The sequence below is a fragment of the Mesoplodon densirostris genome, chromosome 5 (genome assembly GCF_025265405.1).
Source record: "Mesoplodon densirostris isolate mMesDen1 chromosome 5, mMesDen1 primary haplotype, whole genome shotgun sequence".
Taxonomy (NCBI): Eukaryota; Metazoa; Chordata; class Mammalia; order Artiodactyla; family Ziphiidae; genus Mesoplodon; species Mesoplodon densirostris.
The window spans coordinates 3,964,388-3,989,076 of NC_082665.1; the positions used below are offsets into that span (position 1 = coordinate 3,964,388).

The 24,689-nt window shown below is 50.2% G+C and overlaps 1 protein-coding gene across 7 annotated transcripts in view; it reads left to right on the forward strand.

The window, feature by feature from the left end:
- Positions 1-23,571, forward strand: part of C2CD2 (C2 calcium dependent domain containing 2) — a 60,095-nt gene extending 36,524 nt beyond the window's left edge. For 2 of the 7 annotated variants that reach the window (XM_060098459.1, XM_060098460.1), the window contains exons 6-14: positions 1,866-1,986; positions 3,754-3,862; positions 6,159-6,223; positions 7,931-8,055; positions 8,544-8,718; positions 9,537-9,650; positions 12,061-12,188; positions 13,801-14,128; positions 23,093-23,571. In XM_060098459.1, coding sequence (XP_059954442.1) covers positions 1,866-1,986; positions 3,754-3,862; positions 6,159-6,223; positions 7,931-8,055; positions 8,544-8,718; positions 9,537-9,650; positions 12,061-12,188; positions 13,801-14,128; positions 23,093-23,313 — 1,386 coding nt within the window. In that variant the 3' untranslated portion in view covers positions 23,314-23,571. Of the gene's footprint in view, positions 1-1,865; positions 1,987-3,753; positions 3,863-6,158; positions 6,224-7,930; positions 8,056-8,543; positions 8,719-9,536; positions 9,651-12,060; positions 12,189-13,800; positions 14,129-14,478; positions 15,670-16,302; positions 16,768-16,793; positions 17,773-18,195; positions 18,289-18,343; positions 18,807-23,092 lie in introns of those variants that run through there. The other 5 variants (XM_060098457.1, XM_060098464.1, XM_060098462.1 and 2 more) reach the window with 5 other exon arrangements.
- The last annotated feature ends 1,118 nt before the right edge of the window (positions 23,572-24,689 follow it).

The window sequence follows — 24,689 nt, forward strand, 5'->3', positions numbered from 1 at the left end:
AACTTCACAAAATAGTACTGCATTTTTAGAATACATGGATCCAGAAAATAAAGGGACCAAGACTACCATAAATTCAATAATACTTTTCAATAAATTTGTAGAGTGTATGTATCAAAATAACATGCATATTATATCAGGGTTCTCTAGAGAAACAGAACCAATGAATGTGTGTGTGTGTGTGTGTGTGTGTATGTGTGTGTGTGTGTATAAAATAGCCTCCATAACTGCATGAGCCAATTATATATTTATGTATAAAATATATATATTTATATATATAAGGAGACTTATTCTGGGGAGTTGGCTCATGCCAGAGGCTGACAAGCCCCAAGAGTTACAGGAGAAACCAGCAGGCTGGGACCCAGGAGAGCTGCTGTTTCCACTCAAGTCCAAAGACAGGGAAAAATGGATATCCCAGCTCTAAGGCAGTTAGGCATGAGGAATTCCCTCTTATGTGAGGGAGAGTCAGCCCTTTGTTCTATTCAGGCCTTCACCTGATTGGACGAGGCCCACCACAGTAGTGAAGGCAATCTGCTTTACACGGTCTGTTGATCTAAATGTAAATCTCAGGCAGCAACCTCCTTGCAGACGTACCCAGAATCACATCTGACCACATGCCTGGGCACCCCATGGTCCAGCCAAGTCAACACATAAGATTAGCCATCACGCATACACAATTGAGAAAACAGTGCATCTCCACCCCAGACGTGTGGGCTGCTCTGTCCCCAGTGCTCAGGGACCTGGATCTTGAGGACTTCTGTGATTACTTCTTGGCCTCCCAGCACTTGCAGCTCACAGTGGGCAAGGCCCTGCCCTGGCTCAGAATAATGTTTTCTAGGTGGTGACCTAAAGAACACTACAGTCGCTTGAGATGTTAGTAAGCATCCCCCGCAAAAGCACTCTGAGGTGGGCCTCCCTGGTGGCGCAGTGGTTGAGAGTCCGCCTGCCGATGCAGGGGATACGGGTTCATGCCCCGGTCTGGGAGGATCCCATATGCCGCGGAGCGGCTGGGCCCGTGAGCCATGGCCGCTGGGCCTGCGCATCCGGAGCCTGTGCTCCGCAACGGGAGAGGCCACAACAGTGAGAGGCCCGCATACCGCAAAAAGAAAAAAAATAAAATAAAATAAAGCACTCTGAGGTCAAATCAGCTCTTAGCATCCCTCCCTGGAAGGCTCTTGCTGTGCAGAGGACTGTGATGTCTCTGAGAAGCTTTTCCAGGATTCCCAAATGTTTGTACCTAAGGAGCCCCTTGTAAATAACACTTGTAGCCATGAGTGGGAGGTGGAAGCTAGCTTGAGAAAGGCTGGTCTGAAGATGAGGTCCCACAAGCTTGGGGAGGCTCTCTGTCGGAAACACCTTGATGCCCATTTGAGGATATGGTAATGAAGCAGGCTCATGGGGTACCTGCCTCTGCTTTGTCCCTAGTGTGACACCTGGATGACACTTAGATCCTCCCCACGTGGATGGCAGGTCTGCCAGGAGGTGGGAAGTAGCCAGTGTCCTGGCTGGTGTCACACTTAGTGCTAATGGGCAGTGGGCCCCTGCATCCCAGGGAGGGCGCCTCACTCTGTCTCAAGCTCCTGCCCTGGGTCCCGCGTGGCCCCATCTCCACCCACAGTGAGATTCAGGGGAGTCCTCTCTGGGTGAATGCTTAACTCCCTCGCTTGCTTTCTGTGGGATGTACAAGGCTCCCAAGGAGGGGAAGCAGCTGTGCGTGACTGGTACCCTCCCTCCCCAGTTGTTACAGAGCAGGCCTGGGGACCAGGCTCCCTCTGAAGGTTTTCTAGAAGATTCCTTCCCTGTAACAGGTGTCCAGCGGCCACTGCCTCTTTCCCATGGCTCACTGTTCTTTGTCTTCCTTTCTGCAGCATCTGCAGCGCACTTCATCTACTCAGGAATCCTGCCCTCCCAAACCTCCAAGGGCTCATGAGCTCAAACTATTGGTGAAGAATATCCGAGCCTCGCTGCTGAGCCATCCTGGTGCTTCAGGTGGGTGATGGCGCGGTAGGGGCACGCAGGGGAAGGCAGGGCACCCGGCTGGCTGTGGATGTGACCGTCTGCAGTGTGAGCAGAGGGGAGGAGGTGCTCGTGGGTTGTACGCGGCCTTTGCTTCCTCCTGTGGAAGGGGGGTGCCACTTGGGGGGATTATGGGTGTCCAGAAGGCTTTGGGCCCACCGGGAACCCTGTGTTGCCCAGAGAGGCTGCTATGGAGACAAGACAGAAACATTGCAGAATGGGTGACTCCTTTTCGGTGATTCTGAGTCAGTGCTGAGACCCCGGATGCCGAGTAGCCTGGGACCGGACACATCTTTCCACTGTGGTGTGGTTTTTGCCAAGAGTAGCGATAAGTTCTTTGTATTGTCTGAGAACATCGGGGTTACTTATGTTTATCTGTGGCGAGTTTCCTCCTGTTCCAGAAGTGCAGGTAGAACACACTGAACTACCTAGAAACTCTGTGAATGAAGCTGGGTATGGGTGGTGTTTTGGTAACTCACACCTCGCCCCCTGAGGCCACGCAGCTTAGCAGCCGGGAGGGGCTCCTGGGACCCAGTCGGCCAGGGTTGGGTCCCAATTTCTAACCTCTGCCAGCAGGTCCCCATCTGGGTCAGAATCTCTCCTTGAAAGTGACTGTGGTGATTAGTAAGATGATGTGTGTAGAACACCGAACACCACCTGGTATACGGTAAAGGGCCAACATATTCCAGTCCTTTACCGTTGATTGTTTTTTTTTTTTTTTTTTTTTTTTTTTGCGGTATGCGGGCCTCTCACTGTTGTGGCCTCCCCCGTTGCGGAGCACAGGCTCCGGACGCGCAGGCTCCGGACGCGCAGGCTCAGCGGCCATGGCTCACGGGCCCAGCCGCTCCGCGGCATATGGGATCCTCCCAGACCGGGGCACGAACCCGTATCCCCTGCATCGGCAGGCGGACTCTCAACCACTTGCGCCACCAGGGAGGCCCCGTTGATTGTTTTTTTTTTTTTTTTTTTTTTTGCGGTACACGGGCCTCTCACTGTTGTGGCCTCTCCCGTTGCAGAGCACAGGCTCCGGACGTGCAGGCTCAGCGGCCATGGCTCATGGGCCCAGCCGCTCCACGGCATGTGGGATCTTCCCGGACCGGGGCACGAACCCGTGTCCCCTGCATCGGCAGGCAGACTCCCAACCACTGCGCCACCAGGGAAGCCCTACCGTTGATTATTGACAGAGTATATTCCCGGCTTTCTGCCATGGGGCAAGCATTGCCTCGAAGCAGACACAACTGTTCACTAGTGAAATGTCCTGTTATCTGGATCAAATACCTCAAAAAAGTTTTGACTGAGCTGAGTTAGGTATAAAAACCTACATCTTTGTAAGAGGGAAATGGGTTCTCTGGGAAGTATCCCCAAATTTAGCAGTTACCCCAGATGCCCTTCCTTTTCCAAGCTGTTAATCTTGTCCAAAGTGAGGCCCACATCTCTGCTGGAGTAATGTTGCCCCCAGGGAGGGCCCTCACCAGAGAGCTGTGCCCGCAGTCAGAACCGAGGGGGGTGCAGGGGCGCTTGGGGCAGCCCGGGGCTGTGGACATCCAGTGAGTAACCCCAGATGCGGTGCTCTGAGAGTTTGTAAATGGCAAATGAAAGGAACACTGGACCCTCTGAGCCAAGGGTCCAGTGAGCCAAGACCAGACATTTAATTCAGCCTTTCTTTTATCTGCAAAATGTCTTAATGCAACTAGAAAACAAAAATAAAAGCCAATACAGTGCCCCTCTGTTTGATTACAGGCAACATTAACCCAGTATGTGTAGTTCAGCTGAATGATCCCATCCAGAAGTTCTCCAGCACCCTCTCGAAAAACACTACCACCCTCACTTGGGAAGAAGAATTCACCTTGTGCGTAAGGGGCCCGGGTTTCCATGGCCACACCTACTCAAGACTGCCAAATTCTTTTTTTTTTTTTCTTTTTTTGCGGTATGCGGGCCTCTCACTGCTGTGGCCTCTCCCGTTGCGGAGCACAGGCTCCGGACGCGCAGGCTCAGCGGCCATGGCTCACGGGCCCAGCCGCTCCGCGGCATATGGGATCCTCCCAGACCGGGGCACGAACCCGTATCCCCTGCACCGGCAGGCGGACTCTCAACCACTGCGCCACCAGGGAGGCCCAAGACTGCCAAATTCTAAAACCATTCTGCAGCACTGTTCATACAAAAGAAGGGAGGGAGGGAGGGAGGGAGAAAAAAAGAAAATATAAAAAATTAAAAAGAAGTATATTAAGCATCTGAGGAAGCTGTAAGTCAGACATGGATTTCTTTTTGAAGGCAGCTCTTAGTATTGATTCACTCCTCACCTACATACCCACGCCCTGCTGTGACGAGAGATCTGTTGTTGGGCCTTCCACTTGCTTTAGAAACACCCACCATCCAGAGCAGAATGGAAGGAAACTTCTGATTGATACCAAAATCTGACAAAGAGAATGGAAAAAAGGAAAATTATAGACCACTTACAAATTGTGATGTAGGAATTCTGACTAGTGTATTGTCAAATAGAATCCAGTAGTACATTAAAAATAATACACCAAGACCAACTGAGTTCATACCAAAAATGCAAGGATGGTTTAATGTGAGGAGATCTATTAATGAAATCCACTGTGTCACTAGATCAAGGGAGAAAACAAACTTATTATTTCTCTATATGCCCAAAAGATATTCAGTGACATTTAATAACCATTTCTAATTTTTAAAACTTAATTAGAACAAGATTTATGGTCACTTTTTTCATAGTATTAAAAAAAAATCACTCTAAGTGATAAGTAGTAGGAACAGTCCCACTAAAGTCAAGAGAAGGATACCAACTGTTTTGTTCTAAAAGTACTAGTTAATGCAATTAGATAAGAAAAAGAAATAGTACACAAGTAGGGGAAAGGAAGAGGCAAAACTAATCATTACTTGGAGATAATATTATTGCATATTTAGGCTACTCCAGAAAATCAATTGAAACTGTTAGAAATAATGAATATAGGGTAGAAATAATAATATTATAAAAACTAATATAAATAATATTTCAGTAAAGTAGCTGAGTACAAAAATACAGAAATCAGTCACTTTCTGGTGCGTAAACAATAAATAATTAGAAAAAATAATGGAAGAAGGTGTCCCATGTATAATATAAAGAGCCTTTATAAATTATTAATGAAAATATGAGCACTCTTTTAGAAAACTGGGCAAAATTTCTGTACTAGAAAGGCAAAAGTAAGAGCTGTAGATAGCTAGAAGCATCTGAAAAGATGTTCAATCTCAGTAATAGCTAAAGTAATGCAAACTTAAACAAAAGAGATTGTTTTTTGCCTTATAGGTTGGTAAAAAGTGAGAAAAGCCAGTGGAAATACTGTATATATTAGAATAATCATTCTGGAGGTCATCAATATGTATAAAAAAAGAAAATCTCTTATATGCATGTACCTTTTGATTGGCAATTGCTCTTTTCGTAAGGAAATAATCACACAGTGTGTGCAAAGATATATGTATGAGGATATTTATCTCAGCTTGTTAATAATTACAAAATATTGGAAACAACCCATTATTAAGGGTTGGTTATTAAGGAACTGGCTGAATAAAATCTCTTAAGCCCAGATAGTGGAATACTAGACACCTATTAAAAAAGATGTTCCTCTGTAGTTATTGACATAGAAAGATGTCCATGATACCTTAAGTGAAAAAAATAGGTTACAAAGGAGGAGAGAGGTATGTTATGTTCTATATTTGTTTTCATACAATTATATGGCTCTATCTTTCAATACAGTACCTACTAGCCACATGTAGCTCTTTAAATTTCAATTAATTAAAAGTAAACAAAATTAAACCCAGTTCCTCAGTTTGCACTGGCCTCATTTCAAGTTCTGAATAGCTGTATGTGGCTAGTGGCCACCGAATTTGATAGCAGCTCTACAGAACATTTCCACCATCATTCAGAAAGTCGCATTGGATTACCCTGGGAGACTAGTCACCAAATATTAACAGTAACTATTTCTGGATGGTGAAGTTGCAGATAATCTTTGTATTTTGGTTATATATCTCTGTAGTTTCTTAAATATTGATGTTGATTTGCATTCCTTTCTATCATCAGGAAAACAATACTATTTCAAGAAAATAGTAAAGCATTTTTAAGGATTCATGGCCCCTCTTCCTTTCCACAGTGAGTTGAATGCCAAGTCGAGGGAGTTGCACCTGCAGATTTCAGAGGATGGGCAATCCTCAGAAGGTGGGTGGTCAGCACGCAGACGGAGACCCTGCTCTCTGGGAGGGTCATCCAGCGGCCCTGACCAGGGCCTTGGGGTGGAGAGGGCGGGAGACCCAGCAGAGCCTCGGCCCCTCCCCCTAAGCCACTCCAGGTCTTCCCAAGGGAATGTTTGGTTGGAAGTCCATTCTGTTATTAGCAAGGTCAAACATTTTGGGAAAGAGGATATTCAACTGGTTCTTTTCTTTTTCTTTTTCTTTTCTTTTTTAAACAAATATCAAACATCTTTTATTCAACAGTTCTTGGCTTAGAGCAGTTTTCAACCCTCTTAGCCTTAATAGACCTTTTACTTTTTTTTTTCTTCAGTTTTTAATTGTGTTGATACATATAACTTAAAAGTTACCATCTTAGCAACTTTTGAGTGTAGAATTCAGTGGTATTAAGTGCATTCACATGGTTGTGCAACCATCACCGCCATGCATCTCCAGAATTCATCTTATAAAACCTAAACTCTGTCCCCATTAGACACTCACTCCCCAGGCCCCTCCCCCAGCCCCTGGCCCCCACCCTTCTGCTCTCTGTCTCCATGAATTACAGCTGACTTTTCCTCGTAGAATAAGCCGTAGCAGCTTAGCTTGGACACATGCTTTAGATACAAGTCAGCAACAGATAGAGGTAAAAATCACTAAAGTGAACATGGACCTGGTGTGTATGTGTGTAAATCAGTAGTTTCAGTATTTATTACGTTTTTTAAAATCCCTATGAACATACCAAAATTGGGAGAGGTGACCCTTCCCTGGCTTATTCAGCTGTGACACCAAGCCATCTGGTTATCTCCTAAAGTTACAAAGGCATAGGAAAAAACAATTCAAGCTCCTAGGTATTAGCAGGGATTTTTGAGGCAGTTTCCCTGGTTCTGTAGTCTAGAGATAACTCGGATGCTCCTGAGATAAGAACTGACATTCCAAGAGAGGGTGTGTGGTCTGAACACAGGGTGGAACCACTGTTTGCCTAATCCATTCCTGGGGCACCACCCCTGTTGGCTCCATTGGAAATTCATTCCAGGCCAGCCTGATGGGATCTATGAAATTTCAAACTTAAAAAAAAAAAACAAAAAAACGAGAACAAACAACAACCATATAACCTTTCCTCAGGCTCATATATTTTTAATATTTTGCCCCATTTCCTTTATTATTTGTGCTCACAGTTGCTGGTTGCTCTCACTTTGCTCCCTCTGTCTGTCTACACACACACACACACACACCCCGAGGGTAAATGTGTGAAGTATGTGAGTGTAAATTTCGGGCATCCTGGCCCTTTACCCTAAATTCTTTAGTGCGTATTTCCTAAGAGTGGGGGTATTATTTGTCCACCGCATAGTTATCAGCTTCCTGAGTTACGTTGGTCCACCTCTTTACTGCCCAGATTCCAGTTTCCATCAGCCAAGCCCCTGAGGTCCTTCCTGGCAGTATTTCCCAGTCCTGTGTAGGATCAGATACTACCTCTTGATTGTCACATCTGTAGCCTCCCTTGATCTGGAAGAGTTCCACAGCCTTCCTTTGTCCTTTATGACCTTGAGTTTTCTAAAACATTCTGAAACGGGAGCATGTCCCAGTGAGCGGGGCGTGTGTCCAGAGTTGGTTCTGGTTGCAACCGCTTGCGGGCATCCTGTCCCTGTGGAACCCCATGGAGACACCCCCAATGTTCCCTGTTTGTCCTCTGTCTCTTTAGCTCTGTTGGCGATGACGACTGTCCCCTTGGACTTGTTCAAGAAGCAGCCTTCTGGGCCACAGAGCTTTACGCTGACCAGCGGGTCCTCCTCGGGCAGCTCAGCGTTGGGTTCGGTCACTGCAGAGGTATGACGTCATTCTCTACAATGCCAAGGCCCAGCTCGACCCACCTGAGAAAAGGGACATCTTGATTTACGTCTGTCAGAGTCTTGTTCTCGCTTCAATGTAAAGCAAGAAGCTTGTCCAAGACCTGATGTTTCCTCCCAGGCATTTCTAGACATGAATGGGAGGCTTCCTGCCCCGGGTTGCGTTGCATTGTCTACCTCTGACATAACTTTCCATGATGCCCTTTCACGCAGGCCTAACCCAGAAAGGGCTCTTTTATTTCGTTTGGTTCTCCAGCTTTTGTTCCCATCATTATGTGCCGAGTGGCTGGGTTTGAGCCTGGGTCTCATCATCCTGTGTCAGTTCTGGGGAAATCGGTTAATTGTAAGTTACTTATGATACTAAGCGACAGCTAGAGAAATCAGAGGTTATTGCAAAGGCAGGCAGCGTGCCGTGGCGGGGTGTCCGTCTGCGCTGACTACAAGGCATGTAACCAGCCCTCTCTGCAGTTTTCTTACATCGAACCCGGTGAAGCAAGATCCTGGCAAATGCCTCCACCTGTTCCTGCTGCAAAGATAGAAAAAGACCGCACAGTGATGCCGTGCGGGACCGTGGTCACTACCGTCACTGCCGTGAAAACCAAGCCTCGCTTCGATGCAGGGAGGGCGTCCCCGCTGAGCTCCGGTGAGTTTCCTCCCCGCAGAAACTCTGAAGTCACGCCTCCCCTGTAAATGTCTTGCCTCTATAAACTGCAGACCGCTGTAGGCTGTAGGATTATCTGTAAGAAAATGTCCTGTTACGGGAAGAATGGTAATTGGCAAGGCTTCTGCGTAGCTTTTTTTTCAGACAATTAGCTTTCTATCTTGTCAGACAGACACATGACAAGCCAAAGCAAGGTTCAAACCTGTAGTGAATTCTGAAGCTAAAATCTAGATCCTAGATGAAATATCTCATTACATTAAGTACTCCATGACGTTTACGTGGGGACAGCACACACTATCTTGAAACATTAGATGTGAGAGGCCAGCATAGAGTTTCTTATGTTAAAAATCATTCATTCGAAGGCTTGATGTGCATTTTAGATCTAGCCGAATTCTGTACCTGTCCCCATAGCCACCACCCTGGAGACAACTTCTGTATAAGTGTATGATTTATTATTTTTTAAAAATTTATAATGTGTTCCTGCCTGTACAAAAGTATTATCATCCCAGAATAAATCACTTGGCACTGTTCTTGAATGCAAAACAGAAAGTGAAATTCCGGCTTAATTAAAAGGTCTCTGAAATTTTATTTAAACCTGGGCTTCCAATGCCCCTTTTGGGCATTCCTCCCCTCCCCCAAAAAAGAATCAGAGAGGTTGTTAAAAATACCTTAAGGTTTGCCTCTTACCTTTTCCAACTGCATGAAGTAGAGTTGAAGTGAGGTGTGATTTCACTTTCCGGTAACTGTAAGAGTCAGACAGCTTTCGGAGGGCTGTTGTAATCAGGATTTCTCCTGGGCAGAATCTCCCCTGAGAACACCTGTCAGGGTGAAGGTCATCGAGAAGGACATCTCCATCCAGGCCATCTCCTGCCACGGCGCCCCCGTCAGCAAGATGTTCTCTTCCTCGGATACAGGTAACGCAAGGCCACTCCAGATGGTCCCCGCTCAGCTCCTTCAGGCTCTGCCCTCGAGCCCCGCATCTGGTGAGAAGGATGCTTTTCCTTTTTAGAGTTTGGGGAGAGGTGTTTTAATATAGTAAGTGAGGAACTAACTAGAAAGAGAGAAGGGAAATGGAAGTCGACGGAAGACCAGGTGTGGCGTTGGCATCCCTGCCTTAAGTTTCAGGGAACACTTGAACAAAATAAGCACAAAAAGCCAGCTTATGCCTCACTGTGTAAAATTTCTGAATGTTATTTTTTCTCTTGTTCAACGCACTAGTTCCACAGATGTCATAAAATAAGCAGGACTCGGGGGACATAATCATAAAGGCAACTTTATTTTGTCCCCCACTGTCCCCTGAAACCTGTTTAATAGGATTAGTTTCCCCTGGAACTCTGGATGCAGATTTCCCACTTTCATGGTCGCTTGTGTCCCTGTCTTGGAATCAGAGCATCATCTAAATTTGGGGGTTAAATTTTCTCTCTTCGCTCACATGTGACCTGCAGTCTAAGAAGGGCTAGGTGGGCAGCTTCTCCCCACCGCAGTCCACTGAGTCCTATTTCTGACCCTGCCAATGTCAAGGACAGGACAGGGAGGGATAGGCAGTGGGCAGGCAGCTCTCATGTGATGGCTGCTGTCTTGGGATGGCCGTGTGTTCTCCGAACCTGGCGGAAGTGGAAAACTGCCTCTTTCCCTGTGGGGGCTTCCCTGGTTGTTTGGAAGCTGCAGGGTCCCCCCAGCTGCAAAATCCTAGACAGAAGCAATGCCCCTCATTGGCCACTCCTGGGGGCCCTGTCTCAGCTCTGCTTTGTACCATGGGGGCACCTTCACCCCGGGCTGACATCCCTGCTGTGGTTCCCCCTCTTGTCTGTGGGTGCTGGCACCAGCCCGCACCATGCAGCCAGGAGCCCTGCAAGCTTCCTCAGGCACAGCTGGCACCTGGACGGGCTCGCTGAGGATGGACAGAAGCTCTGGGCTCAGCGCGCCCCCCCCCCCCCCGACTGGTGTCCCAAGGCCGGGGACGCACAGCGCAGCCCTCTCCCCAGGTGTCCTCGCCACGTCCTGCTCGTCCCCCCCGGGTCGGCAGCCACAGAGTTCTCAGCCGCTTGGTCCCTCGCCGCTGCCTTGGGAAATGTAGCATCTGTGTTTTTAGAGAGATTTTAATAGTATCTTACATCCAGTGATTCCTAAAGGATTTCTTCCGTTGTATCACTTCCAACAGGCCTAGTTTCTTGAAACCAAATCCACCTCTACTTCCGAGAAAGATGCTGGGCTGGCCTTCTCTTAAAGGTCTTTCCAAACCCTCCTGGCATTGACCTAGACATTTTCTAGGAAGTTCTCAGTTGAGAAAATTTTTTCTGTAAAAAAATTCTCAGGAAGTAAAATTCCTTTACTACTTTGAGTTGATATCATAAATTTTTTTGTTGTTTAACTGAAAGTTATCATAAAGTTTTATGTGTGTATGTTTACCAAAAAAATTTGATCTTCCTTTTGTGGGATATCAATGTACGTTTTAAGTCGTTAAAATGTATATACACACAGACACACACACAAATGTAGCATCTGTTGTCAGTGGGTCGAGGCCAAACTGAGAAAAAGTTCCTGGTAACATCCTGACCCTTCATCCCATTGTCCTTTTCATCTTCCTGCAGCAGCAGACACCTTAGTGTGAGTTCCAGCATCAGCTCTGAGTGGGAGAGACCTGGCTGGGCATCTCAGCTCCGCCGCCCACCTGGCTGTCTCCTACCTGCCCCATTTCTCAAATGGAAACTGAAAGGCACCTCCCTCAGAGGGCTTGGGGTTAATTACCTGAAATAATGTGCACGGAGCTCTTTGCAGGGCACAGGTCCGTGTTAAGCCCTCCCTGGATGTTGGCCCGGGTGTGGAATTAACCTTGGGAAGAAGCAGCTTCTGTGCACCAGCCCTTGGTCACCCTGAACACTAGTTTTTGTGTTCCACCGCTCCTGGGAGGGCCAGGGAGTAGCTGCGTTGCCTTTCAAAGTTCACAGTCTCCCCAAAGCTCAGAGGTTTCCGTTTTTCACCTCGATCGAGGCATATTTACATTCATTAAAGTGCATGATTTGAAGCGTACACCTCAGTGAGTGTGTGTAACCACAGAGCATCAGCTCCAGACCCAGGGGCATCACCTGTCCTGCTCATAAAGTTTCCCCAGAACCCAGCCGTGGACACTTTTACATCCGGTCTCTAGCTTCCAAGTCAGCGTGGAATACTTGCGACAGGCCGGCTGCCCACGAAGTCACTGTCTGGCCCTTTACAGAAAATATTTGCCACCCCCTGCTTAAAGACCAAATCTGTCACCCCAGAAGTTCCCGTCAAAGCTTCAGATTTTGTTAACGTGCTTCACGCCCGCTTTTCCTCCGGCAGAGCTACTGGTGCTGAGCGGTGCCGACCCGGTGGCCGAAGTCGCCATCCGACAGCTCAGCGAGTCCTCGAAGCTGAAGCTCAAATCCCCGCGGAAGAAGAGCACGATCATCATATCTGGGGTCTCCAAGGTGAACCTGCAGCTCATCCTGCATCAGCCCGGCCCCAGCCCTTGATCAGCTCCAGCGAGTTCCCCCCCAAATGTCCGCTTACATTCCCTCACCAACGAGGGGCTGTTCGTGATGCAGCTTATCCTGCTGAGGAAGGAAACTTGAAGGTTTCTGACCGGGGATGCTTTGGTTGTTGAGAGGTTGGTGGATCATGTGAAGAAAAGTTATTGAAAGAGAAAGACCAGCGTGATGTCAACTCCCCTTTGGGACAGAACCTCCACCCTCATGGCTGCCCCATCTCGGGGAGCTTTCACTTCACACATTACACATTTCCAAACCGTTTCCATTTTGCAGTGAATGTTTATGCCTTTCGCAATCAGAGAAACGAAGCGTGTTTTAAAACTTATCCTGACCCCCATTCCTTCCTTCTCCTGCTCTGTGACCTTTGTCCAGAGCAGCTGGCGGGTGCGAGGCGTCCCTGGCGGACGCCGGGCAGGCAAGGGCCCACATTACAGTCCCTTACTCTTTTTAACATTTCAGAACAAGCAAGGAGAATGTGAGCAGTGGAGGGGCGGGTGGGACATTGGATAGCTGGGAGGGGATGAGGAAGATGAATTTTTGGACACGGAGGGTGGGTTGATACTTTGAGGGCATGAGAGGGTGGGGCGGGAGGGCATGATGACAGGTGACCCCTTGGCTACTGGGAGAGGGGCCAGACCAGGTCCTGGGAGGTGCCAGAGGTGAGTCACCAATGTGGCCTTAGTGTCCAGGGGCCGGGTGAGTCTCTGGGCTTACCTGGGTGTGCTTCCAGAGGCAGCCAGCAGGGGGCGATGGCGTCTCTGGAAGCGCCTGGCCCAATGTCTGATTTTTCTTTAGGATGAATAAATAAATGAGTGAAATAAGGACAAGACTCGTGACTGTCTCCTCCTCTGTGCCTTCTCTAAGATTTTATTCTAGATCATTTAGTCCATCCAACTGACTGCAGTTAATATCTTTGCTGCTGATAAAATTGTCCCAAACTGAGTCAGTGGGCGTTTCTGACTTGGCTCAGAAAAGGGCACTTGTCACCTGTCACTTAGCAGACGCTCCTGTACAACTGCCACGCAGATCAGGAACAGCAGACCGGCCCCCAGGTACCCCCCGCCCCCGCCATGTCCCTGCAGTCACTTTCCTGCCCTCCAGCGAACCACTTTCCCACCCCCAAGCACCTACATCTCTTTTACAAATAAATATAACTCTTAGGATACAAAGTGCATAGCGGTCAGTTCCTCCTTGCAGGAAACACAAAAATGCAGTAGGAACAAAGGTTAAAGATAAATCGCATCTGGCACTCCAGAGCTCACATCCTCCGTCACCCTGTCTGCCGTCCCGTACGTAGGAAGGATGCTCTTCCCCCAGACCCCTCCAGCCTGAGACCTCGGGCCGACCCTCTGCCACAGGAGACCTTTGTCCACTACGTTTCAGCCCTTGCTTCCCTTAGCTGCCTCCTTGGAGGGCCGGGGCGCCTTCTGACGCTGGAACCGCCAGCCAGGGTGTTTGGACAGGGCTGCTGAGGCTTTTCCTCGCCCGCTGCTGCTTCCAAGTATCCTCGGCATCTTCCTTACCCTGACTTTGTCTCTCGCCCCCCGGGTAGACCTCGCTATCTCAGGACAACGACGCCTCCCTGATGCTGGACTACGCAGCCTCCATGGACAGCACCTGCCAGAAGAAGGATGCCCCGGGCCAGCCAGGGGCGGCCGTGGCCTCTGCCTCACCCGAACAGGAGGAGAAGGAGACCCCAGCAGGGGCCCGGCTGGCCCTGGAGCCCCAGGAGACTGAGCTGGATTCCTGGGACTTGGAGGAGGAGCCACCGGCTGGGGCGTGGGGTGGCCAGGCCCCGCGGGACCCCGCTGGGGATGAGCTGTCGGAGCGCTCCCTGAATGTGTCTGAGCTGGAGCCGGGCACTTCCCAGAAGCGTAAAGGTACCAGCCCCTCCCGTCCCTGCCCTGCCCACCCCCCCTCACTCCCCACCACTCCCCCCCGCCCCACGGCTTTGCTCCTACTAGTTCCAAGCTAAGCAAGTTCTCACCCTCTGCTTTCCTTGCCTTCTCCTCTACAAGGGCACCCCACCCTCAGCGCCCCTACACCTGCAGAAACACCTGCGCTGAATACCCGAGCCCATTTAGAGCCCATGGGCAGGGGTAGGGGGTGCGGGCTGTATTCACAATCCTTCCCAGTGTGAGCGGCTGGGTCATCTCTCTTCATCTGTGGAGGCAATTCGTGTTCATGGCTAAAAGCGCCCCTTCCTCTGTCTGGGCACTGCTCCCCGCAGGAGTAGAAGTATCCAGAGCATTGCGAGGGGTCACCAAGAGCCATGTACCACGATGGAGCCAAAGAGACCAGCCGGGTAGAGACTGGGGTTCCCTCAGCTGCGGAGATGCGCACCCCTCCCCTTGTGTGCCTCTCAGACTCCCCCCTCCAATGGAAAGCAAACCAGACTTCCCCACTCGACCCTAACAGGGTCCACGGGGAGACGTGCTCCCTGGAAAATTAGCCCATTAACTTAATATGTGTGCAGTGGTGAGGGAATCACTGCATTGGAATAAGCGACTATTTCCCATTAGCGCTAAATCAGTGGTCTAAATCTGTAAATGTCTTCAACGCATGCAGTTTTTCCCAGACTGCTTTGGCACGATGGTGACCTGAAGATACTTGCCGAGGGAATATAGTCCAGAGGCTCGGGCCAGTTCTAGATGTGACGCTTCAAGACTCACTGAGTCTCAGCTCCCTCCTCTGTAAACGGGGATGTGCCCACCACGTGCGCCCACCTCCCCGAGAACCCCACCGGCCAGGCGGTGATAGGAGAGCCCAGTGCAGAGGACAGGCTGGGAGAGCCCAGGCAGGGGCCGGAGCCAAACCAGCAGTCCTGGGTGCAACTCTGCACCAAGTCCCGGCTCCCCCGCGAGTGTAGACATAGGAGTCTCAGCCACTCGGGTCGGGAACCTTGGGGAGCTGCTCTGTTCTTGGAGCCGCGGACCAGTGGTTCCTAGGTGGGGCGATCGTGCCCGCTCCCCGGGAGACACCGGCCATGGCTGGAGACCGTTTCAGTTGGCACAGCTGGGGGCAGAGGGCGCTGGGGGCTTCATGTGGGTGGAGGCCAGGGGTGGCGCTCAACACCCCACCGCAGCATCCCGTGGCCCCAGCGTCCACGGGGCCGAGCCGAGAGCCCCGCCGGGGGAGGTCGGCATCCTGCCTTGCCCTCCTCTTTCCCATTCGCTTCCTGGGCTCCCCCATGACCCACCCCCTCGCGGGGGTGGAGGCAAAAGAAGAGGAGGAGAGAGAGGAAGGAGCAGTGTTCCTGGCTGTGATTTTCAGACCCTGCGATGGAGATTGGGCTCCGTCTGCCCGCTGCCCGGGCTTGGCGCCTCATCCCGAGGACCCCGTCGGGGGGCCGGGAGCAGCGTGGGAATGCGCACCGCCCTCTGTGGTGGCTCCCTGGCTTCTGTTATGGAAAAGGTGGCCCAGTTGCTGGTCCACAGCCCGGCAGGCGCCCCCGGCCTGGGCTTTGTCCTGGGGCCAGAGCAGCCCAAGGGGGCTCACCTGGACCTGAGGAAGGCAGGTGGGCGCTGGGCAGGGTGGGGTGCAGGTGGGGTGCCGCGTCCGTGACCTGATGGGCCAGCAGCCCCCCTCCTCTTCTCACAGCCCCCGCCCCTCCCTCCCGCCGTCCGTTCATTGTGGACGGCTGAGCCTCCCCACCCCAGGTCCGTTCCGAGCCTCATCCCATCCCTCCTACCCTGCCTCCCTCCCGCCCTCTGCTGTCCCTTCCGGGGAGCTCTTTTCCTTGGGTTTCCGTCCTTGCTGCGTCCTGGCCACCCCGCTCCTGTCCCGTCACTGGCCAGGTGGATGGGGACCTGGTGCCGGCAGGTGTGCCTGGTGCTCCACCCTGAGGCCTGGCAGCTGGGGCCGGGCACGGACGCTGAACCAGCAGTCATGCACCTCACTCAGCCCTGCACAGACCCGGGAGGTTTTTGTTTTTTTTTTTTAATAATATCAGCTGTTATTCTTTTTTTTTTTTTTTTTTTTAGATGTTGGGAGTAGGGGGTCTGTTTATTTATTTATTTATTATTATTATTTTTTTCTTTATTTGCTCTGTTAGGTCTTCGTTTCTGTGCGAGGGCTTTCTCTACTTGTGGCAAGCGGGGGCCACTCTTCATCGCGGTGCGCGGGACTCTCACTATCATGGCCTCTCCCGTTGCGGAGCACAGGCTCCAGACGCGCAGGCTCAGTAGTTATGGCTCACGGGACTAGTTGCTCTGCGGCATGTGGGATCTTCCCAGACCAGGGCTCGAACCCGTGTCCTCTGCATTGGCAGGCAGATTCTCAACCACTGCGCTACCAGGGAAGCCCCGACCCAGGAGTTTTTAAAGGGACACATTGGGCAGCGTTTTAAAAATTGCTTTTCATTCCATTGTTTCCTGAGAGATTTGCACTCGGCATCTCTATGAGATACTGTCAGAACCTTAGATGATTACGCTTTATGGGTACCAAATAGTTTTTCTTTTCCACCAGAATTTTTTCCAAACTGGTGATCTAGGGGGCAGCTCTGTGGAGTTTTCTCTCCTTTGTAAACTGAAGCCTATTTTTCAGTTCAAGGACCACCTGCATCCCCTGTCACAGGAAGGAGTTGGCTCAAGCTTTCCAAGACTGCCTATTTAGAATTCCCCTGGAACCCTGCCGATTGGAAATGTACATATGGTTATGATGCAGCCAAGACAGGAAATGCACTCCTCAAATTTGGTTTCATTTTTAGCTTAACAAAGCATTGATGTGCTAGTACAAATATGTGAATGTACTTAATACAACCGAACTCTACACTTAGAACTGGCTACGATGGTGCATTTTATGTTATGTGTATTTTACAACAAAAGCATTGGTGGAGACTCTGAAAAATATTAAAAAGGAAAACAAAAACACACCTTGCCAAGCATCCTGCACAGTAACGTCCCATGTTGTATATAACGCAAATGCTTCAGACTCTTAGCGTCTCTCGTTCTGATTTTGCTGTTGCAAACTTTTCTTTTCACCTCTTCCTTCTCTCCATCTCCTGCTCACCCCTTTAACTTAAGAGGATCGCTATGCCAACCAGAATTAATTGCCTACACAGTAAGTTATTTTTGTTTTATATATATATATTTTTAAATTAAGTATAGCCTTGCTATGAGAAAAGCACCTATCATAACTGAGCCAGAAGTTAGCCCCTCCCCCCTTCCTTTTCCCTCCCATCGCTTTCCACTTTGACCATCCCCGGATGCCAGTTTTCCCATCTTCCTCCTTCAAAGTGCCCTGGTCTGATAGTAGAGGACCATCATCTCAGGGGAAGGCATCCCTGTGTTAGCTGACGTGACAATACAACCTCGCCCAGAAATTCAGACAGACCGACTCCCTTAATTGTCCTTGGTTCTAAAAAGTCGTCACTTCTGTAATTGGGCCTTCAGTGGTTCCCCTTGTAAACTAAAGCTGTTCTTTGGGTAGCAAACTATAATTTATAAGTTTGCTTTTGGTCACTTTTCCTACCTATAAGATGTTAAGATGCATTCTTCAATGAGCAATTTACGTCTGTTAAACTGAGACGAGTGGGAATAAATTTGGGAATATTTGCAACATTAAAGCTCTAATTTAGAATAATTATTTTTAATTCCTTCCTATATTTGTTTATACCTTAGCCTTATGATTGTTTTTTTATTAACCTTTAGTCTTATGATTGTGTTTAGAACCCATCTAAGATTTTGGTTATTTGCCTTAAATTTCACATAACCTGTTTCCAAATCTTACCTTCACGCACCTTTAAGATTGGGACTGAGGTCTGAGTCTTGCTTCTTGCCTGTTGGGTGGTTGAGGTAGCCCAGAGTGAGGGAGGTGGGCTTATTAAATCCAAACGGCCCCAGCTGCCTTGCCCCATTGATGTGAATTTCCCTATCAGCAAAGGGTGACACTCTGTGGGCCCAGCGTCAACGGTGACATACCAAACTAGCGTTCTTCTCTCGGCCAGGGTTCTCCAGGGAAGCAGAACCAGTAGGTTCTGTATTTCAAGGAACCGGTTCGTGTTGATGAGTCTGAAATCTGCAGGGCAGGCAGGAGTTGGCGCCGCAGTCTTGGGGCAGAATTTCCGCCCCGGGAACCTTCCTTTTTGTTCTCAGGCATTCAGCGATTGGATGAAGCCCACCCACCTCACTCCGGGTTATCTCCTAGAGCTCAGGCACTGAGGGAGATCTGGACCACGTCGACCAGGAGCCTTCCCCGCAGCGCTCAGTTCAGTACTGAGATGGAGCCACTGGGCGTTCTGGGACAAACTGGCACAGAAAACCGAGCTCCGATGTCCATTAGTCACGGCGGCCCCTTACGGCGCCGCCTGCCAGCAGCCGAGGGGGCCCTCGCCTGTCTGAGCTACAACCTCGCGCCCATCTGTGGTGCAGCCCCATCAGCGTCCACTGAGCCCCCCTGTGGCCATGTCCTTCCGGCGTTACTTACCCCAAAGGTCGTTGTGCTTTATTGGCCAAGTTTAAACGGACGATAACATTTTTATTGAGTCATGAAAATGGAATAACCTCTGTTTGTGCTGGTTATTCTTTTTTTTTTTTTTTTCTTTGCGGTACGCGGGCCTCTCACTGCTGTGGCCACTCCCGTTGCAGAGCACAGGCTCCGGACACACAGGCTCAGCGGCCATGGCTCACGGGCCTAGCTGCTCCACGGCATGTGGGATCTTCCCAGACCGGGGCACGAACCCGTGTCCCCTGCATCAGCAGGCGGACTCGCAACCACTGCGCCACCAGGGAAGCCCCTGTGCGGGTTATTCTTCATGTTTGGTGAGTTAGTCTGTGGACTCTGGAGATGGGCTCACATTGCTAGAATGTTCTGTCCTACCCAGGCCGCCAGTATGCCTCTCGGGAGACTTGCATCATTCTGGAAAGCCTGTCAAGAGAGCAGGGCTCCGCTCTGCAATCCCGCTGAGAGCCGCATCCATCTTGCCCTCCAGAGGCTTCGCCAGCGGCCACCCGCAGACCGGCGCCCCAGACGCCTACTGGCCACTTCCAGCTCAGATGCCATCCTTAGCAGCACAGAAGAGCCAGGCTCGCGAGCACGGCTTTGTAGGGCAGAGCACGTCACCCCTCCGAGTCTCTGCTTCCCAATTTGTAGGCAAGAGATAAGAGCACCCTCAGAGGTGGCTGGGAGACATAACCGGGCCCCCAGCCTGTAGATTTGCAAACCTCTGTGTCTCCCCTCACGTGACTGTGCTCTGTCCAAGAAGCCGACGTCCCCACAGAAGCCATGACTAGTGGTGTCAAGTTAGGGGAAACACGGACCTGGTGAGCCGTGCACGTGACCTCAGGACCATGCACACCAGGGTACACATGACAGCATCCGGTTCAGGCGGTGACGCTGAACAGGCAAAGTTAACAACAGAGCACACCTGCTCCAGAGGGTGGGCATGAGGACCAAGAACAGAAACACCGCGTGGCAGGCCTGTCAGGGCAGCACACGTCCACAGCCGACACGGGGCTGGCTGGGGCGGGGATGCTGTTGAACGAAGCACAGCCAGCAGGGCCGTTTAAACAGTTACGGCCAACACATCTCCTCTACCAGCTCCGCTCCCAGGACGCAAGTTCTTGCTGTTTTATGTTAATGTGACGAGAATTTGAAGTTTGTTTCAGGTGCAATGTCATTTAAACGAGAGAAAGTGACCGCTCAGACGTGTGCAGACTCCCTTTTTAAGGAGTTTTGAGCACAGCTGCCCCTTGCCTGTTCCTGTGTTCTGGTTTCTCAGTCCAGGGTGCAAAGCCAGACCCTCAGAACTGGGTGCTGTGCCCTGCAGGCTAGGCTGCCATGTCCCCGTCCCCCGTCCCGCACGGCCCTGAGATATTAAAACGTGAAGAGGCATCAGGAAACTATGTAAAAGAAAGTGAGCGCACTGCTTTCTGGTCTGGTCCCCTGTGCTGACGTCTGTGTCCTTAGCAGTTTTCCACGTACCAAGTACTGATGGCGGTTTGACCAGACCTTGGTGGGTGGTTCCAGCCCCAGCTGCATGTTAGAAAGACCTGAGATTTTTAAAAAGATGCTGATGTCCATATGTCTCCCCAGAACCCCTCACATCAGATTCCCCAGGGCTGGGACCTGGACGTCTGGAGTTTTTCCAGGTTGCTGCCCGACTCCAGCGTGTCTTGGGGCTGAGAAGACTGCTCTAGCATCTGTCCTCTGCCCTGATCTTCCACGGGGCAGGGTCCAGGGTCCGAGGATAAACAGGACGTGGCTGGTGCTTCAGGACCCTCATCTTAAGTCAGATCCTCCCCTGCCCTTCCTTGTCTGTGTTAGATTCCTGGGGCTGCTGTAACAAAGTACCGCAGATGGGGTGGTTTAAACAACAGAGATTTCTTCTCTCTGAGTTCTGGAGGCTGGAAGTCCACGGTAAAGGTGTGGGCAGGGCTGGTTCCTCCTGAGGCTACGAGGGAGAATCTGTCCCAGGCTCTCCCCCAGCTTCTGGGGGTTTGTTAACAATCTTTGTCACTCCTAGGCTTGTAGAGCATCACCTTGAGCTCTGCCTTCATCTTCACATGGCGTCTCCCTGCGTGTCTCTGTCCAAATTTCCCATTTTTATAAGGACAGTAGTCATGCTGGATTAGCACCTGTCCTAATGACCTCACTATAACTTAATTGCCTCTTCAGTGACCGTATCTCTAAACAAGGTCACGTTCTGAGGTGCTGGGGTTAGGACCCCAACATAAGAATTTTGGAGGGGCACGATCCAACCCGTGACACCGCCCCTGCTCACACCTCAGACCTTGGCTCCAGACCCCAGACTGAATTTCAGCACAGGGACACATATGAAGTGGGTTTTGCAGATGGAGCCTTCCAGGGGAGATCCTCTTTGCTGGGCTTCCACATCCCTAGATCTTCAGCTGGCCTGGGGGATGGACTGATCTGTTCCCCTCTCCACACTTCCATCCGCTGCCCCCTGCCCCGGGGAGATGGGGGTGGGGGGTGGCCTTAGGGTCCAGGTTAACGGAGTAGATCCATCAGACCTTCCTTCCTCTCTGTTCCAATGTGACAGCCCCCCATTCACGTGCTATTTGGGGGCTCCAAGCTTAACCCAAAGCAGGTACCTAGAGATCAGAAATACCTCCTAGGTCCCAATCTGAGGTAACCTGGTCAGGCTGGGGGGCCCCGGGACTTGCGGTATGCTGGGTAACTGACCAGTGGGCATCACTGCATCTGCCCCTGGGACTGGCCAGAGTCCAGAGTCAAGCCCTGTCGGTGGTGGTGACCCCTGCCGTAACACACCCTACCCGGTGGTTTTTTGAGATACGCTGCATCCTGCAGGGATTTGAACGGCTCCCGGAACAGACCTTTCTGGCCCGAGGAGAAGCCCATTGAGCCTAAAGCCACTGACACTTTTATCCTCACCCTTCCGCTTCATCCCTTTGCAGCCTTCCTCAGCCCCCCTGCACGCCGCCTCCCATCTTTAGATAATGGTAGAAAATGTCCGAATGAGTCTTTGCAATAGGTTGATTGTATCCTAAGAGCCAATGAAAAGCAAATCTTTTGGACCAGCTTTGACCGAATTAAATTCGGCCCATTCCTTGGAGCTTCGAGCTTCTGCGTTCTGTTGCTTAACCCAGGCGGGGCAAGTAGGACATGCATCCTTTTTTTTTTTTTCTTCATTGTTAATTGGAAAATTTCTTTTTTAAAAAAATTTTTATGGGAGTACAGTTGCTTTGCAATGTTGTGTTAGTTTCTACTGTGCAGCAAAGTGAACCAGCTCTCTCTCTCTCTCTCTCTCTATATATATATATCCCCTCAGACATGCATCCTTAAGTTCAGGTCCAGTAAATGGCCTCTTAAAGTCACGGGCGTGCTGTTTTTCCCGAAGTAAGTGCTGATTATGCAAAGGTCTGTGGACAAGGCTGAGTCAGGTTCCACAACTGTCCATACATTTCATGTAGAAAAGCAAAGTGACGCCTTCCAGCCTCCTGTTTGGATAAACCAGGATGGTTTCTGCGTATATCGTAGGTGTTGAAGTATTCTTTGGATCTGTTGTGAAAAGAATGAATTGGCAAATCAGCTCTAAAGCTCCTTATTGAGATGGGCAGGCCATTCTTCTTTCAAAGTCATTAACACCTACATGCACGTGGTCATGGGTTTCACAGCCTGGCTGGAAGGGCCCCCTGAGCCCCCTGGGCCTTGTTCATAGGATGTGAAACTAGTTTGTGAAAATGGAAGCAGGTTAGTGGGCTCTGGCCATTGATATGTTAGCTGGCATTTAACCTTTAAGGAACCATTGCCGTGGAAATCATTGCTGCTGCTAATTTTTTTCCTATTTCATATTGCAGCACTTGATGTCATATACAGATAGGTCAAAGCAAACAAAACTGAGGGTTTTAGGTCTAAAGTGATCAAGTAACAGACATTTCATGTGACTTAGCCTGATATACACGTGCTGGATCTGAAGTTGTAAAAGATCTTCCTCCCCAAAAGAATAAATGTTATTTAAATTTCTTAACAAAGTGAATACCATTGTTCTCAGAGTCCTTAATTTGGTTTTAATAGCATGAGCGTCCTTTCTGGGGCACAAAGCACTGCTCTGCCGTTTATACACCTCCTCGTGATGGGGAGTGGGTAAGGCCAGGGGAGTCTCTAAAAGTCAGGGATCTAGACGCCTGCCTGGGAGTGGATTCCAAGTGACAGCCCTGCTCACTGCGCCTTGGAAGCACCTGTGCTGTGCTCAGGCCAGACCCAGCTGCCTTTCTTGTGCCAACAGGGAGGCGCGCTGCAGTCACAGGCTGCCTTGTATTAGAGTCGCTGGAGGAAGCCGCCTGCCTTCCTTTCCTCCTGGACGCGTCGCCCACCCGGCTTTTCACCCGCAGCCCCCCTGACCCCGTGCCTTGCTCTTGCAGGAGGGATTTTAAGGAAGGGCGCGAAGCTGTTCTTCCGCCGGCGGCACCAGCAGAAAGACCCCGGCCTGAGCCAGTCCCACAACGACCTCGTGTTCCTGCAGCAGCCGGCAGGGCCGCGGAGGAAGGGGGCGACGCTTGCCCGGATCCTGAACACGAAGCTGCTCTCCAGACACCGGGGCCAGAGCACCGCAAACGGCGCCCCCCTGGACCCCTGCCCGTAAGCCGGCCGCGCGCCTCCTTCCCCACGATGCTGCAGACGTGGACCCTCCGTAGCCACCCGCCAGGACACAGCCAGAGGGCCCGTGAGTTGTGGACGGCCTCCCTGTCCCCAGTCTAGCTGGGGTTTTTCCAACAATTTCATCTTTTAAAGGGGAAAAAACAACAAAAAAAAACACCAATCTGAGTCTCCAGCCAGGAGGTTTACCCCGGAGAGAACCTACAAAGCCCAATTTGCCACCGGAAGCCACGAGACCCGACGGCTCCACAGCGTGGGTGGTGCTCACATCTAAGAGTTGAAGTTAAATGGGAGAAGGATATTTACCACTGTGTGAACAATGGAACTTACCATAAGGGGCGGTGGACGGGCAGGTGAGGGGGACAAGCTTTGCCCTCCATGCTCTAACTTTGGTCCGTGCCTGGACCACATCACAAAGAGGAGGGCCCCTCTCTGCTGTCACTGGGAACGGAATGGATGGGTCACCTCTCCTAATTGGCTGCTCAGAATAAAAAGTGCAGGCGGCCCTGAGTACTGAGAGGTGGGACACAGGCAAACAGAGAAATTGCCATGGGAATGGAAACACTGACAAACGTAGGAAGACATCTGCTTTTGATATTAGCCATATAACTTGAAAAGTTATGCAAATACTAAATATATCCTCTGCATATCATGCTGAACACTTTTCTAAGTTTGCTTTGAGCCTATTTACGAGTGGGAGATATATAAATCCTTATGTGGTTTCTATATTTTTCTTTATAGCATCAGAGCTGTAATAATACCAACAGAGCAGCCAACACGTGGAATGTTTCTCTCCCGTCCAGCCTCCTTGTTCACAGAAGAGCCAAAAGATGAAGTTAGCAATAAGCCACAGCTAGAGGGACATGGGCACCACACATATATGGTTTTTCTTCGGTCCAAGGTTGGTTTGCCAAATATTGCCCACAGCCAGAACAAAGTCCTTTTAGGGCAAAAGAGGAAATTATTTTACGTCTCAGGTGTGAGTCTGAGGAATGGAAGTTTAATAACGAATGAGCCAAACGTGCATCTCATTTCTTCTGTGAGCTCTTCAGAATTCCGCTGTGTTTAGCAGCTCTTGGGATGCCCTCGTTTTGATTTCCAGTGGAAAAAACAGTCAGTTTGGCACACGATGTTAATATCCCTACGTGTCTTCCAAACCACTTTCCTCATCTGTACGCCGTTACCCTGGGTTCACAATTTTCACATTGTCCACTCCTTCTCAATGAAACACTTTTAGGAGACATGCTTATTAAAAAGCACTTGTTATCAGGGTGAAAGATTTTGAGTAAGTTTCATTTGCCTCCAATAAGATTTAAAGGCTACAATGAACACTTGGCTTCTGTCACAGATGTGAAATTGGGT